The 16,323-nt window shown below is 38.7% G+C and overlaps 1 protein-coding gene across 6 annotated transcripts in view; it reads right to left on the minus strand.

Annotated features, from left to right (window-relative positions):
- The window catches only part of myo18ab (myosin XVIIIA b), a 105,858-nt gene that overhangs the window by 45,068 nt on the left and 44,467 nt on the right, over window positions 1-16,323 (minus strand). For all 6 annotated transcript variants that reach the window (XM_067506466.1, XM_067506465.1, XM_067506462.1 and 3 more), the window contains 6 exons: window positions 14,656-14,797; window positions 14,368-14,527; window positions 13,177-13,363; window positions 11,176-11,383; window positions 10,131-10,240; window positions 5,791-5,856 (listed from right to left, as the gene is read on the minus strand). In XM_067506466.1, the coding sequence (XP_067362567.1) occupies window positions 5,791-5,856; window positions 10,131-10,240; window positions 11,176-11,383; window positions 13,177-13,363; window positions 14,368-14,527; window positions 14,656-14,797 (873 nt within the window). The remainder of the gene's footprint in view (window positions 1-5,790; window positions 5,857-10,130; window positions 10,241-11,175; window positions 11,384-13,176; window positions 13,364-14,367; window positions 14,528-14,655; window positions 14,798-16,323) is intronic.

The following is a 16,323-nucleotide window of genomic DNA, read 5'->3' on the forward strand; positions in this document are numbered from 1 at the left end:
ATAACTTTGACTAAGGTTTATCAAAGAGGAAGGTTTTAAGCTTAGATTAAAAAGTAAAGACGGTGTCTGCTTCCCTGGTGTCTGTACTGGAAGCGGGTTCCACAGGCGAGAAGCTTGATAGCTAAAGGCTCTGCCTCCCATTCTACCTTTGGAAATTCTAGGAACCACAAGTAGGCCTTCATTCTAAGATAGAAGTGGTCTACTGGGATGATATAATACTAAGAGGCCTGACCGTTTAGGGCTTTATATAAGAAGCAGGGTTTTAAATTCTATTCTAGATTTTATGGGAAGCCAATGGAGAGAAGCTAGTGAAAGTGAAATATGATTGTTTTTTGGATTAATTACAAGCTTTTTAGGAAGTTACTGGGGCCCCCCAAAAGTACTAGAAGTAACAAATGCATGTACTAACTTTTCTGCATCACTTTGACACAGGATGCTCCTAATTTTGGCAATGTTCCATAGGTGGAAGAAGGCTGTTCTACAGATTACTTTATGTGAGGTATGGGAAAAATCCTGCTCAAAAGTAACTCCTTCTACTACTGGAAGTACTGAAGGCCATAGTTATGCCTGTAGAGGTGATCTTACTCTAATCTGACGCTCCTGAAGCTTCAGCACATAATTTACTCCGGAGATCTGTGTTAGACAAACATTAAACATTTATTGTACTTGCTTCTCAACTTAGCCGATGACAGATCAATTGTACATACAACTTTAAGCACAGTAATCTCACAAGCACGTTCACTAGCAGTTTCAACAACAAGTTTCAATAACTAGTTTCTCAAAGTATGTCTGAACTCACAGAAATCGGTAAGAAACTGTGTGCCTCTACAGCTACACACAGAACCTTTTTCTTCTACCTTGTTGCAGTCCACACCTTTCTTGTAGTCAGTTCCTCTGCTTCAGTTACTGTGCCACGTCTGTCACTAATGACATCATCAGTACACAGACACATCACAAGCACACATTATATAAAATAAATAACTAAACTGTGGACCCTTGGTTGGCTCATACATACCCGGGCCCTAATTGTGCTCCAATATTAGAAACATTTAATGTTGGAAACAATTACTCCTTTGGAGCTCAGGTAAATACTTTTTAGCCCAACGTTTCCGAAAGAGATCTGTCATATACTGGAGTCGTCTCCATCTACGGCGGCTGTAAAGATCATCTATCTGGAAAACTCCCTGAGGTATCGAAGGCTGGGTTTTTAGGAGAAGAAGGTGATTTGGTGTCAAAGCCTCTAAGTCATTTGTATCATCAGAAGTTGTCGTTATTGGCTGACTATTTAAAATGGCTTCTACCTCGCAGAGAAATGTCTGCAGACCCTCTTCATCCAAATGCTGATCCTTCAATGTAGTTCCTAACACCTTTCTAATGGATTGTATTAAACACTCCCATACCCTTCCATAATGAGAAGCAGATCGGGGATTAAACATCCACCTTATGACACGCTGAGTCAGCGTACTCTCTTTTTTGGACGTGTTCCATTCTTCCAGTGACCTCCTGAGCTCCTGCTCAGCACCAACAAAGTTTGTTCCATTATCTGAGCGTATTTCTAAAACTTGACCTCTTCTTGCAACAAGCGTCGAAGAACATTAATGAATGCTATGTGAACAGCTCTGGTAGCCATACATGTGAATATGACACAATACCTTTTTGCAGTTGTTCTTCCCAGTTTAATACTAAAGTAACCAAATCAATCAACACCTGCTCTGGTAAGCGGTGGTTCATCAGTTAAGACCCTACTCTCCAGGAGGTCTGTCATTTGTTGCCGCCTGGTTGCTCCATGTAATCTTCGACAGGTGCGACACCTGCATAGAATCTTTCTGATTGCTGAGATTGCATTTGGTATCCAGTAGATAAGACATGGTTGCGGTCACCATGGCCTATCCGCTAATGGATGTCCTGTTGAATAAGCTGAGATACCCGATGATCTTTAGCCAGAATAGCAGGGTGCTTGGATTCCTCAGGCATGGCAGCTCGGCCGACTCGTCCACCTACGCGAAGAATCCCATCCTGAAGCACTGGATTAAGTCTATGTATGTGGCTGCTCCATTTCACTGCTTCCCCTTTTAGCAGAGAAGAGATTTCATCCTGAAAGCTCTTCTGCTGGCAGTGACGAATTATGTCTAGCTCTGCTTCCACAGTTAGGTTCTTCTTTCTTGTCTTGTAGTTCAGCCTTTTCCTTCAAAGCTGAATATCTCGTTGCTGATGTACTTTAGCAGCGCTGTACTGTCGGTCCAATACACAGAGTCTTCAAGGGGTAGTTCCAACTCCTTCCTTAGCATTTTGTCTATACGAACCGCTAAGGTTGCTGCAGTAAGCTCCAAACAAGGGATAGTCATGGGCTTTAGGGGGGCAACCCTTGCCTTTCCCAACACACAGGTCCTGTGAGCTTGGTTACTGATGTTATGTTGGACTAAGTATGTTACAGTCCCATAGCCATCCTCGCTAGCGTCTGCAAAATGATGCAGTTGAGCGGACACAGTCTGACCAAAGCCTTTTGGATTGAAACATCTCTCAATTCCAAAGTCATTTAGCTGTTCTAGACTTTGCACCCAATGGGACCACCTTTGGGCAAGATGTTCAGGCACCGTCTCATCCCATCTCAACTTCATCCTGCAAAGCTCCTGCATAATGTTCCTAGCATATAAATTCACAGGTCCAAGCATTCCCAATGGATCGTACACTGAGCAGCTGTAGAGGCACACGGTATCTAGAGTAACGATATGGTTGGACAGCATATTTGTGAGATTTTTGGGCCCAAATACTAAGATTTCAGTTTTGGCTGAGTTTACAAGTAAAACGTTGTGGGACATCCAGGCCTTTATGTCTTGTTGGCATTCTTGAAGATTGATCAACAATTTTTTTCATCTGGTTCCATAGATAGATATAGCGGTGTATCATCAGCCTAACAATGGAAATGTATTGAGTGTTTTCTAATAATGTTGCCTAAAGGAGACATATTTAAAGAAAAAAGTATTGGTTCTAACACAGAGCCCTGTGGAACTCCATAGCTAACTTTTGTGTGCATGTAGGATTAATCATTAACATGAACAAACTGAAATCTATCAGATAGATAACATTTAAACCAACCTAGTGCAGTTCCTTTAATCCCAATTTCATGTTCTAGTCTCTGTAATAAAATGTTTTGATCAATGGTGTCAAACAGAACAAGTATAGAGACTAACTCATTATTTAAGGCCAAGAGAAGATCATTGGTGACTTTTATCAGTGCTGTTTCTGTACGATGATGAACTCAGATCGCATAGTTGTTTTACAACTACTTTTTTAAGGATTTTAGAAATAAAGAGGATATTCGTCCGTAATTGGCTAAAACACCTGGGTCAAGACAGGATTTTTTTTTTAAGTAGTGGTTTAATTACAGCTACCTTACAGGCATGTAGTACATAGCCTGTTTCTAAAGATGGATCGTTGATATCTAATATGAACATATCTATGAAGGGTAAAGCTTCCTTGAACAGTTGGAATAGGGTCTAGCAGACAGGTTGTTAGTATAGATGAGGTAATAATTGAAGGTAGCTCAGGGAGATCTATGGGTTAAAAGTCATCTAACAGGGATTGGGGCCTTATTGATGATTCTAGCACTGTTTTACATGAAGATCTATCTGTATATCTTGATGCTCAGATTTAAGGGAATACTAGGTTCAACAGAACTCTGGCTCTTAGTCAGTCTGGCTACAGTGCTGAAAAGAAACCGGGGTTTGTTCTTGTTTTCCTCTATTAATGATGAGTAATGTGCTGTTCTGGCGTCACAGAGAGCCTTTTTGTACATATTTAAACTGTTTTTACAGGCTAAATGAGATTTTTCTAAATTTCTGGACCACTTCCTTTCTAACGTTCATGTTATCTGTTTTAAATTGCGTGTTTGCGAACTATACCATGAAGATTGCCTCTTCTAGTTTACTGCCTTCTTTTTTAGAGGGGGCAACACTAGGTACAATTATGTATGTACATAGTGAGGCTGCAGAATTGTTAACAAGATTATCAACTTGTGCAGGAGTAACTTTAAAGGCTGCTTTCCATTCTACGGACATATGGTGAAGCAAATGATAAAATAATTTTTTAAAATTTGGAATTAGTTAACGTTAGCTAGTTAATATTTAGAAGAGCATGTGCTTGTGTAATGCAAGCACATGTCGTGTCTCAAGTATTAATTCTTGTGTAGAGAATCCACTTATTTAAGAAAAATAGGAGCTGCACTTGATCAGTGAACAGTCCTTCAACAGAAACCCTACAGTGTGCAGAAACAGGAAGTGACACAATATGCTTACCGCATGAGTCCAACGTCAACGTATGAGAGCTGCAAATAGCAGCTCAGTGTTAGGGAGAGACCAGGCTCAGTTCATCAGCGCGACCACCATTGCTAATTCTGAGAGTGCCACTTTTATATTTTGGGAGTTACGACTGGTGATTTTAGCTGTGTATATACAGGAGAACAGACTGAACAATTTCCTCGGCCGCAAACAGGAGCAGCTGTAACAAACACATGTGAGGTGGGGGAGGTTTCTATTGATTCCAGTTTACAGTGTTTATTGTCTCTTGCAAGCAGAAAGTAACTAAATCTGCTTGTCCAAATTTTAAATGGACTTTTACTTTTAGAAAGTCTCTTTATTGTATAATCACGAGATTGCCACCCAACAATGGACCAGCGCAATTTTATTCAAATGTGGTTGGACTTTCATGTAAAAATGAGGAGACATCACTCCACGGTGATAATGTCTCTTTTCTGCCTCTCTGCATTCTTACCAAAAGCTGGTTGGTTTTTTAACAGCTGATCTAACAAATCTGAACACCGTGATAAAATCATTCAGCAATATTAACCTTTCAATAAACGTAAACATAAAAATCTAAATAGTCTAAACATGATAAGCTCATTGACATTGGAAGGTGGTTGTTGTAGGTTAGCCAACAGCTGACACCAGCTTTTATCTTCCAACATAACATTGGAATCAAACTCACAAATCTGGCATAAAAGCACCGCACTTACGCACCACTCGGGTAGAGCGATGGACAAGCGTTCACATCTCTATAGATAAATGTATCGGTTCATTCATTAAAGACATGTTGCAATGGGCTATAATCCAAAATATCAAATGTTACCTCCAAATTGGTTTTGCAGACTAGTTGCTTAGGAACCTTTTTATGAGACAGGGTGTCCGAACGTGTATGAAAGAGTAATGTTATCTCATCACCACCCACGTTAAAGAGACAGAAATCCATTGTCCATCACATCATCTGACAAAGTCCCCATAAACATCAGATTTAAGATCAGATTCAAAAATAGTTTTCACCAAAAAGTTGTTAATGGCATCCACAGAGGGTAGGATTCCGTACTGTGGACTGATAAAGAGGACTGTACTTAGTGATGCATGGTGCCGGAAAAGAAGAACTCCATGTTGTATTTAATGAGCCTTTTTCTGAATTAACACACCGCATTCCTGAAGGAACGCCACCACGCCATCCAATTAATGTCACCCGGAGGCATTTTTCAGCTAGAAGTAGAGAGTTTTTTTTATATAAGTCAGAGGGAGGTTTTATGGCATTTAAGAACCAAGTTCAAAATCAGTGACGGTCTTACTGGTGTTTCTAGGATATGTCCCACTATGATAGTAAAAGAGGCTTGTTCTAACTTGTGTACATTTTTAAAAGCAAGGTTTCTCTTGCAGTTGAGGCCTGGCCACAATACGAAAAGTTGCATTATTACAGTCATTATATGTTTAAGGACGTAAAAAGCGTGCATGTGTAAGTGTGTGTAACTACACTCACCCTGCTCAGTCCCATATGGTAGTTGCTCTTTTCCAGCTCCAAGGAATCCAGCAGCTCTTCCACTGCCTGGCAACAAGCAAAACATAACCAGTAATCACTAAAACTGTAGAGAGATCAACAAAAACAATCCTGGTTTTATTTCAGACCTTATTGCCGCATGATCACAAGACCTGGTTGCCAAAGAATGTTGAATAGGTGCCATAGTAACAAACGCATACCTTCCCCTCAAATCATATGTCACACTTCATCAATCATGTCAAATCAACTCTCAACAAGACAAGTAGCAAACTGGTTGCTAATGCTGACAGTAGGATTAAAGAATTAATGAATTGAAAATGCCTTATTTTCTATGGGGCCCCTAAATGCTGCAGTAATAGCTTTATTGGGCTTTTTGAATGTTGATTTGACTTTAAGCTCTTAGAAAAAATCCTGAATCTAAAGAACATTTAGAGGGAAAAATCTACTGGAGTGTCTGATTCTCAGTAACAGAGCACTGACAAAGCAACTTGTCTCTGTTTGTTTGCACAGAAACACTATTTTTAATATAAAAGTCCTTTACATCTTCTCTTTTGAGAGTGGCTAATAATTCCCTTTTATAGGAAATTATTATAATTTTTTCCTTTTCTATATACCACTTTTACCTTAAGCAAAACATAAGCAAAAAGGCAGGCTTTCAGCTACTAAGAAAAAAGTATTCCTTTTTGAGAAGAAATGTTACATCAGTTACAAAAGGCTTTAAAGTAGAGATGCTCTGCCTCCAGCAGCACTACCTACCACCCATAAAGGCTAATCATACCTTTGCACAAGGCTGCTGTATGCTGCCTAAACAGAATGTACAGAGGACATTAATCATATGCTCATGGAATTCCCTAAACTGCTGCTCTACCTCCTATACAAAAGTAATAGAAAGATAATAAGATAAGGGAAAAGAGGAACAAGACAAGGGAATGGGGCAGAGAAAGAGCTTCTCACCATGTTAATTTATCAGTACAGTAGCCATATTCTGCCAATCTGAGCATTCATAATTAATTACACACAAGCGCTGTAATGGAAGGAGAGAAGAGAGGAGATCAGGAGGGGTGGTGGAACAGAGGCATTCTGTTCTCGCTTGCAGAATAGGATGTGGGGGGGCAGGGAGGGAACTATCGTATTCCTATATCCTACTGTTTTAACATGCTACCATTTTGTTTTCTAGCAAATAGCTAGAGTTGGAGGAGTAGTCTACACTGATGCAGTAGAAGCTGAGGTATGTTGACTGGTACTACACAGTGTAAGTCAATCTCCAAAAACAAAATATTCATTAGACCCACTCATTAGGTATTCAGCCACATCTTTCAAACTTCTCATTTCTAGTTTGTAACAGAGGCTCTCTCTTAACTCTAAAACTAACTGAACTGAATAACTTTCTACTTTTTTGACAAAGATATCTTCTATCCCTGGGATTAACAGTTTAGTTGTACAGTGGGCTGATGTACTGTAAGGCTGTGAAGACAGTACTTGAGGCAGCAAGTCTGAATAAAGTTCAGAAAAAGAAAGAAAGAAAGAAAATCAAAATTGTTCCTCCAATTAAATTCAATTGTTTTACATAATTAGAAAATTCAAAATCAACATAGATTAGAAATGTTCTCTTTATATTTATTGCATAGTGAGGAACAACATTTAAATCCTAATTCAGTAAAGAGTGCTTCAATTAACACAGTGTAGATGGCATCTGTTGGTAAAACAAATAAGCTGTAGTACAGTAAAAATTAAAGAATAAGAACTTTGAAAAGCAGTGACAGAAATTATAATGAGTGAATTACTTTAAAACCTATAAATATTAAAGGTCTTCAATTTTGTTAAAATGCCATCACATGTTAGATGGCAATTTATATAAAGGATTTCCCATCAAAAACAATCTTGCATGAAGGTCAAACCCACATACTGAGAGTTTGTCATTTGTTGAAATCCATTCACATTCATTAGGAATTGTACAGGGAAAGTCATCCTTGGGTGACTTTTGCAGATCATGTGGCTTAATCAAAAAGACTTTTTTGTTTTGTTTTAATAGGTGAATGGAGTAATAAAATAGTAATCAAGCATGATTTATCATGACTGTTTAATGTAAAGGTAACACTTATAGGGTAAGTACAGTGAACTTGTGAACTGTGTAATTATTAGTAACAACGGTGTACCTCCACAGTACTTATAGATACACATTTGTTGTCACTTGATAACATAAAGAAAACATTGGGGAATAACGGTAACAAGATAAGAATAATAAAAATATCCAACAGTGTAAGTATTTTGTAGTTACGTGGTGGTACCCATTATATAATTACATAATAGTTGTAAACATTTACAGTGTAACCACTGTGTAAGTACAAATAAAAAGAGGGTAAGAAGCTCCAATTTAAAACAGGCCTTATTAGTTGTACTTACCGTATAACTACTGTTTAACTACAGATAAGAAGGCGAGAAGCTTTTTGAGAAAATAAATAGCAATTATGCTTTTATTGCCTCAATGCAATTAAAACCAATTTAAGTTGAACTTTAGTATTCTAAACAACTTATTGATAAATAATTAAATATCAAATGATTGGTGTGATTTAGTACTGCTGCCTCTTTACTCAAAAATTGCTATATCTGAACCCCTCTGTTACCCGTTGTTGTAAAGTAGGTACAACTAATTTAAACTGCAGCCTCTCACCCTCTTATCTGTAGTTACACCATAGCTACACTGTATCCACACTTATTATGTTAATATTTAATAAGTATCCCTTAACTACAAAATACTTACTTTCTCAATATTTTTCTTATTCTCATCTTGTTACCCTGTTATTCCCCATAGTTTGTTTATTGTTATCAAGTATATAAATATATATATATATGTAAGATGGAGGTACACTGTTGCTAGTAATAACTATAGTAATTAATAAGCTAGTAATTGCCCCTTATATAGTGCTTCTATCCAAAGCACTTTACAATGTTGCTTCTTATTCACCCATTCAACCACACACACACCCACACACCTACACACCTACACACACACACACACCCACACACACCCACACACACAGAGAAACACACCGATGGCAGTGGCTCCCACGCAAGCTGCTCATCAGACCAAACAGGAGCAACTTGGGGTTCAGTGTCTTGCCCTAGGACACTTCAACACATAGCCAGGACCAGGGATTAAACCACTGACCCAGTGCTCTGTACAATAAGTACACAGTAAGTTCACTTACAGTTTACTTACCCTGTAAATGTCCTTGAGCAAGACACTGAATGCCAACTTAGTTGCTCCCGATGAATTTAGGCCAGTCACATAGCAGCTCCCTCATCAGTGTGTGAGTGGGTGGATGAGAACTAGACTAAAGCCCTTTGGGTGCCAATGCTAAGAAAAGCGCTAGATAAGTGCGAAACATTTACATTATCCTTTCAAACTTCTGGATACTTAAGACCTCATACAATGGAAAAAGAGAGACAAAATATTTTTCTACACATGACATTTCATTTTAAGAGCCTTGTATCTGCAATATTTTGTGGATCTTTTTCAAATATGTCAGCTAAGATAAATACAAAAGAGATCGAAACAATGCTTACAATTAACAATCACCCCATTCCAGTTTTAGTTTAGATCTATTAAATATTTACAGTGGATATAGAAAACAATCTCCCCCTTTGGGAGTTTTTCCCTTCTATGTTTTTACAACATTATAAATAAAGACTAAAAATGACTTATTTGAAAGTGTAAACAGATGCCAACAGAGTATACTATTAAATAATTAATTACAAATACACCAATCAACTCTGTGACAAGATTATTGAAATGCAGAAAACATCATTGACTACTCTGAGAAAAAAAATACATGTTCCAGCAGCTATGATGTGATTGGCATTGGCTACATGCTACCTGGATTCTTCAATAGGTGACGTTTTATAGGACAATGGAAAAAAAAGACCAAAATAAATAGTTTGTCAGAAGGCATTTTGGAAACTCTAAGTCAAGTGGAAGAAGTTTCTGGCCTGTTGAGACTATAACTATGCTTTTTGCCCATCAGAATAAACCTACCTGGTGAAAAGCTTGGGCTACAGTTTTTGCATGTTGAGTCAATCCCATCTCAGATGCTGAAGCTTGAAACTCCTTAAGAGGAGTGATGGCTATCTTGATGGGATCCCTCACTACTTTCCTTCTTGCACAGTCACTTAGTTTTTGAGGACAATGTGCTCTAGGTGGATTTATGCATGAAGGATCTTTTAAGGTCTTAATGTGGGGAATCATCCTTTTAGTTGGAAAGAGTGTCCAGCTGTGCACAGTAGCACTGGTAAGTATTAAATTAGTCCCTCCAAACACTCACCCTCTTCTCATCTATGACAATGTATTGGCGGCCGTGTTTCTTGGTCAGATGTGGTGCTAGGACATCAAAGCGTCTGCGGAACTCTGAGAACACCATGTGGTCTGGGTATCCTGAAGGCAAATTGGGACCAGAACAGTGAGGAAAACACAAACACACCAATCACCAAGGTTAGAAGATTGCTTAAAAAGTCAGTTTACCTTTTACACGGTAAACTTTGAAGTTAAACTTTGATTTTTCATCTCAGTACAACCAAAAGAATACACTGTACTTCAACAGATTTAAGAGAAGAGAGACAAGGTTCCAGTAGTAATGTTATGTCAGATGGAAAAGTAAAACATCACAGGTGTTCCTCAAGCTTTGGGAGAAATAGGACAGTGAGAATGCCTATAAGAGGAGACTTGCATTACATTAGACATTAGAAGCTAAAGTACCTTGCAACTCCCAGGCAGGATCCTAACCAACCAGCATCTCAGTGTAAAGGGCTGCACTTTACTAGTAACTTTGTACCTCTGTACCTCGGTAACAATAATGACTAAAGGTAACAATGTGTTGTTGAATACTTCTGTGTAACCTCTTCAAAACATAGGCTTTTTTTTACGTTAATATATACATTAATTTAACAGGGAACTCCAGTAATTCTGTATTGTACTTTTATGAAAGCATTAATTTGATTTGGTCAATACTTTTCCTAGCATTTTCATGGCATGAAGGCAACAGTTCAGAAGTTCCCAAATGTCAGGATGTTCAGGATAAAGCATACAGCTTGGTTTTCAAGATCTTAAATCACCATCCTGGACTTCCCATCATCCTGTGTTGATGATATTTCTATGTTTTTTTTCCCCCCACAGCTGATATGCTGTAAACAAAACACGGTTTCCCACAGTATACTTTTTCATCATGTTGTTCCCCCCAATTTCTCTGAGAACACTTCTAACCCGTTAAATCTCCCACTCTTTTACATGTGTGAAACACAACTTATTTCTTCAGACATTGTCTGGGGTTCATATGTGAAAGAGGCTTGAATGATTTCAGAAGTACTGTTTACCTTGTCTGTAGATACGGAGTGCATCTAGCAGCTTGGATCCTCTGAGCTGAGCTCTAAGGAGGGTCACATCCAAAGTCATAAGTCCTAAATCTGGGCTTTCTCCATGAATGACACGGGGCTCACCTCCTCCTCCCACTGCCTCTGCTTTGGGCAGCAGACAGTGAATGAAGTGAACCCTGGAGCGACGCACCATGTCAATCAGGGCATCCTAAAAACAGTAACAAGGCAACTCATATTGAATTCTGCTTAAAAGAATAACAGCAAAACAGTCAGTGGTTCTAATTCATGTGTCTTCTTCTTTAGTTTAATAAGACACTCACTCTGACATATTCTATGGTAAATTGCAAACCACGAAATTTAATGTGTAAATTATCAAGTAAAGAAATGTCTTTACATGGTGTGGCAATTAATAACCACACTGAGAGGAGGTGTTTTAAGGTAACATAAGTTAAAGCATTTGTATAGATTTTAGCCATTAAATGTGTAATGTGTTTTTGTACGGTATGTCAGCGGTACACTACTGGTGCCATTCCATCAGGACATGACGGAAATGTGAACCCTTATCCATCAATATACCGGAGTGGCAAGCTGGTAAAGTGTGGTGCTTTAATGCCAGATTTGTGAGTTTGATTCTATTGTTGTTACATGAAAGAACTATAACCAGCATTTAATCACCTTTAATGACTTTTCATTATTTATTAAAATAGGTTCTCCTCTCTTCCTCTAGTTGTTTCATAAGTCAACAGATCACCGGTGTTGGACAAACTACACAGATGCTCGTGGTGGAAATTCTGCACACTGTAAAAGATTGTGTGCAAATACTGTTAAATGTTATTTATTATTCATAATGGGCTGCGATCATGTTTTACGGTGTGTGGTTTTGGTATCAGATCAACGGTTGCAGCACTTCCTTTCTCAATTGATCATGTGTTAGTAACAAACAAAAAAGAGGGAAGGTGAGGGAGTTCCCACCTGTCAATGTCCACAGCCTTTTTAAGGTGAGATGGACCTGAACACGGATTTATTGACTTTAAAAATCCTGTCCTGTCTCAGTGTTGGACATATTAATAATAACGGGCTCATTAATGAAGTTCCCACTGTTCTGTGTGGATGATGAGCTCTGCAGCGGTGTGTCAGTGTTTCTGCTGAATTCCCCAAATACAGTTTTCTATAAAGGTGCTGGGCAGGGGGGATGGTGGGTAACCATGGAGATGGTCTCACACCTGAGAGGTGTGACTTATGACTTAATTTAAATGTGAATGAAAACACCCAAACCTCTGCAGGCAGCCTGTTTCTACTATTTTTCTACTTTTACAGTGGCGAAAACTCGGGATTATACAACAGAGAGAGTAACAAGAAGTAAAAATCCAGTTAAAATTTTGGACAAGAAGCAGATTTAGTGAGTTTCTGCTTGCAAGAGACAATAAGCACCGTGTTAAGTGTAATCAGCTTAAGAGTAGAAACATCCCCCACTTCAAGAGTTTGTTACAGCAGCTCCAAAACACAAACAGAACACTCTTGCTCTGTCCTGAACCTTTCGGAGGATTAAAAGAGATCTATTGGACATGTTAATGATGTTTATATCGACAAGAAACGAATGGCTGTAGGAGTGATGAACAGATGACTCTTTCAATGGCTACGTCTGTATGGGTGAATTGTGTGTCTGGGTTTTCAGAATGCAATAAATGTTTCTGTAGTACAAACAAAACCTAATCAAACATGAATACATAGTTTAGTAACAGTAAAATAAACATTTACTATGTGTTTTTAGAACATTTTACCATATAAGGTGAACAACAATTTTAATCGTTCTCTTCTAAGACTGATTCAAACATAACAACTCAGCATATAGATTAACATGAGTAGCAATCTATTTTCAACCATTAAGTAGAGGTGGATACAATTTGGAACAGTGGTAAGGAATATGTACTTACTACGATCAGCCTTTTCAATTTGCGTTATTTAGAAATTCAATACAAGTCAAGAACAATCTCAACCTACCACTTGGAGTTTGACCTGGATACACAGGCTCTTCTTCTTGACAGCAGCCATGCCTGTAGTGAAGGTTTTCCTCATGCTCGTGGCTCGTCGCAGGGCAAGCTGGGAGCTGCCTTCAAGACCAGCAATGGAGCCCGATAACACTGTGGCCCCACTGGCTCGGCCCATAAACAACGCACTGATGTTTTTCCTGTGGTTGCAGAAAGAAGGAATTGTTTGCATGCACACAACTCCCTGTGAGTGGTAGCTAGTGGCATAGAGGGGGATAAAACCAACAAGTGCGGGATTGGTTGACATCAGCTCTACCTTCTGCACCACAGCTGCCCCATTTACAACTTTTTATTTTAACCATTCCCTAATTTAAATGTTGAATATTAAAAATTGAACATTAAAAACACATTATTAACTTTTGTAGTTCACAGTTAGTTTTATTGTTGAAGGTATTTAGTCTGCATGACTACCTCCTCGCATATACAACTTCTCTGATTAAGATATCAGAGAATAGGTGGCTGGTGCCTTTTTAGAAAAGTCCTAATCCGACAGAATGCTTTTTATCCACTTGCTGCTCCTTTTTTGCAAACAGGCGGAAGGTATTTGGTCTTGCTCTGGCTGAGAGTTAGAGACTTTTCTCCAATATACTAAACACTGAAATGGAGATGCAGGTACATAAAATAGAAAGTGAGAGATCCCTAGAAGGAGACCAACTTGTTTTGGGAAATATGGCCTGGATGATTGTTGATTCCTGCCTTATTTTACGATCATTCAGGACAGTTTGGTAATCTGGTGACAATCTGGAACTGAGTACATTCATCTAATTTGACAATAAAACAAAAAAAAAAAAAAAAAAAAAAAGAAAAAAAACACACAACATTGAGCACTTTTCTGCTCCCGAGTCTAACTTTTTTCAACTGGACACACTTAGGGCACTGCTACAAAAAACACACAGTGGGGAGCACTGAGTGCTTACCTTTGTTTTCTCCCTGTGAAAAAGGTGAGGGGCATTGCAACACATTAAAAGTCACAAAAAGCTTCACTCTCATTTTAAAAAATTAAAAAAAGATGCCAAAATATGCCCTAAGAATCTCAAAAAACCCAAAGTATAGCATTTCATGTTTTCCTGAGTTTGAATGGCCACAGACTCAGCTCTAATAAACTGGATGCTCTATGTGTAAAATTACTGTAAGTTGATCATACTTCTGGGAGTTCTGCAAAAGTGTGGGAGCATTCTGGGCCGCAGGGTTGTGCCTGGCATGACTAAGCCACCCCTCAGCGTTGTACTCCACCCAGTTTGTCCCATGGCTGTGACCAAGCAGGAAGAAGTGAGGCTTTTCTCCTTGCAGCAGCAGACTGGCTCCTGTCAAAAACGTAAAATATACAATTTTTCTCCTGATGTCAGGGGCAGAATCAGTGCTTTTTATTGCTGCAACTTCAAAGAAGTAATTTCTGACTGCTTTGGAAGGTAGTGACAGATTGAATGCTCACCTTTGTTTTCTCCCTGTAGGGAACCATAGTAGCTGAAGAGCCTCTGTAGCATGGTTTTCTCTGAACCTCCAGGCTGAAGAGCCTCCTCTTCCATCAGCCACAAAAGGCCCCGAGCCTCATCTGTCCTAGCCAGAGTACGCACCTGTAACGATTGCCAACAGGTACAAATTTCACCAACATACAATAAAGGAGTAAGATAAAAGCAAGATGTACATAGAAATCTTTATCACTTAATATCATGCAACAATGTGCATGTACTGAGCTGCTATAGCTAGTTATAGCTATAATGATACAAGTTAAAACTACAATGTGCCAGCATGAGACATTACTCTTCCCACACGTCACTCTCTCAGCTTTGTTACACTTCTGTAAGCCATTCATGTATGTCCTTATCATGTACACTGTCTTCTCAAATGCAGAGATCTGTGAGTTGCCTATAGCAATGTACCAGACCAGTAAAGCACTGCTCCCACCCCAGTGTATATAATTTTATCCATTTTAAACTACAGTGCTTTTGCTATTGTTTTTAAAACTGCTGGCTGTGGCTTTCTTTAGTTTGTTGGAATGCAGAGAGAATGTTTCCATTATTACCTGACTGCATACAGACATTAGAATAATTTCCAACTGTTCATTCTATCCAAATATGGTGATGTTAGATTCTGGCTAGCCATAGTCTGCCATTTTTCCAAACTCAATATCATTTTCCGTAGCTCCACGGCTGTCGGGCTGGACCATTATCAGGCTGACATTGTGCATTGTCTGTGGCCTATGTGATGTCACACTACCCAAACATAAAATGCAATATGCTAGTATAAGCCCACGCCTGCCCAGTACTGCACTAAGTAGCTGCACTAAGAGTAAGTTGTGTTGGAGTTTGCAGCTGGATGACAGGTAATAGGAAGTGAGCTTTAACCGCCAACTAAGCTTTAATGAAGTTCTAAAAGCAGTTTTAAAAACAAAAACAAACAAAAAATGGTTAAAATTATATAGACTGGGAAGAATTTTTTTTTGTATTTTGATAACCTTTTGTTGATTTTATTCTACCAAATTATAGTAAATGGATCACAAATCCCCCAAAAAAAACCAAATGTTTGTAAGCATATTTCTGTACAGAATTATAGACAAATCAAATTTGAAAGGAAATGTTACTTTCAACAAAAACAAACTTGTAGCAATACCTGCCTGACCGCCTGTCTTGTTGCAAATAGAAGTTATCCCCAGTCAGCCATTACCCACAGAGAACGGCATGCCGCTTCAGTATAGAGTGGTATCCATGCCAATTGAGGATGCCTTGCACACAATGCAGATCACCCAGTTTAAGCTGTGAGTCTAACACATGTTGTTTGCTTGAAGCCAAACACTATAAACTTTGACAAGTCAGTCCACAGTTCTGTTAATCTACTGTAAAGACCAACACCGTAACCTTTTCTTTCGATTTGTCAAACTTAGTAGGGTTTTTACTTGGCAGCTACACCCATGAGGCCAGGTAACCTGAGTCTCTTAAGCTGTGTCTTTGCACACTGGTTTTCTCTTATTTTATTCAACGATAAAGCCAATTCAGAAGCACTAATCTATTTTTCAAAGACGAAACTTGTAAGTATGTTTGTCTTTTGGCAAATGCACACTTGGGGTTTCCACTGCATCTTCTTTCCTAATTGCATCAATTTG

This window comes from Channa argus, chromosome 6, assembly GCF_033026475.1.
Source record: "Channa argus isolate prfri chromosome 6, Channa argus male v1.0, whole genome shotgun sequence".
In the NCBI taxonomy this organism is placed as follows: domain Eukaryota; kingdom Metazoa; phylum Chordata; class Actinopteri; order Anabantiformes; family Channidae; genus Channa; species Channa argus.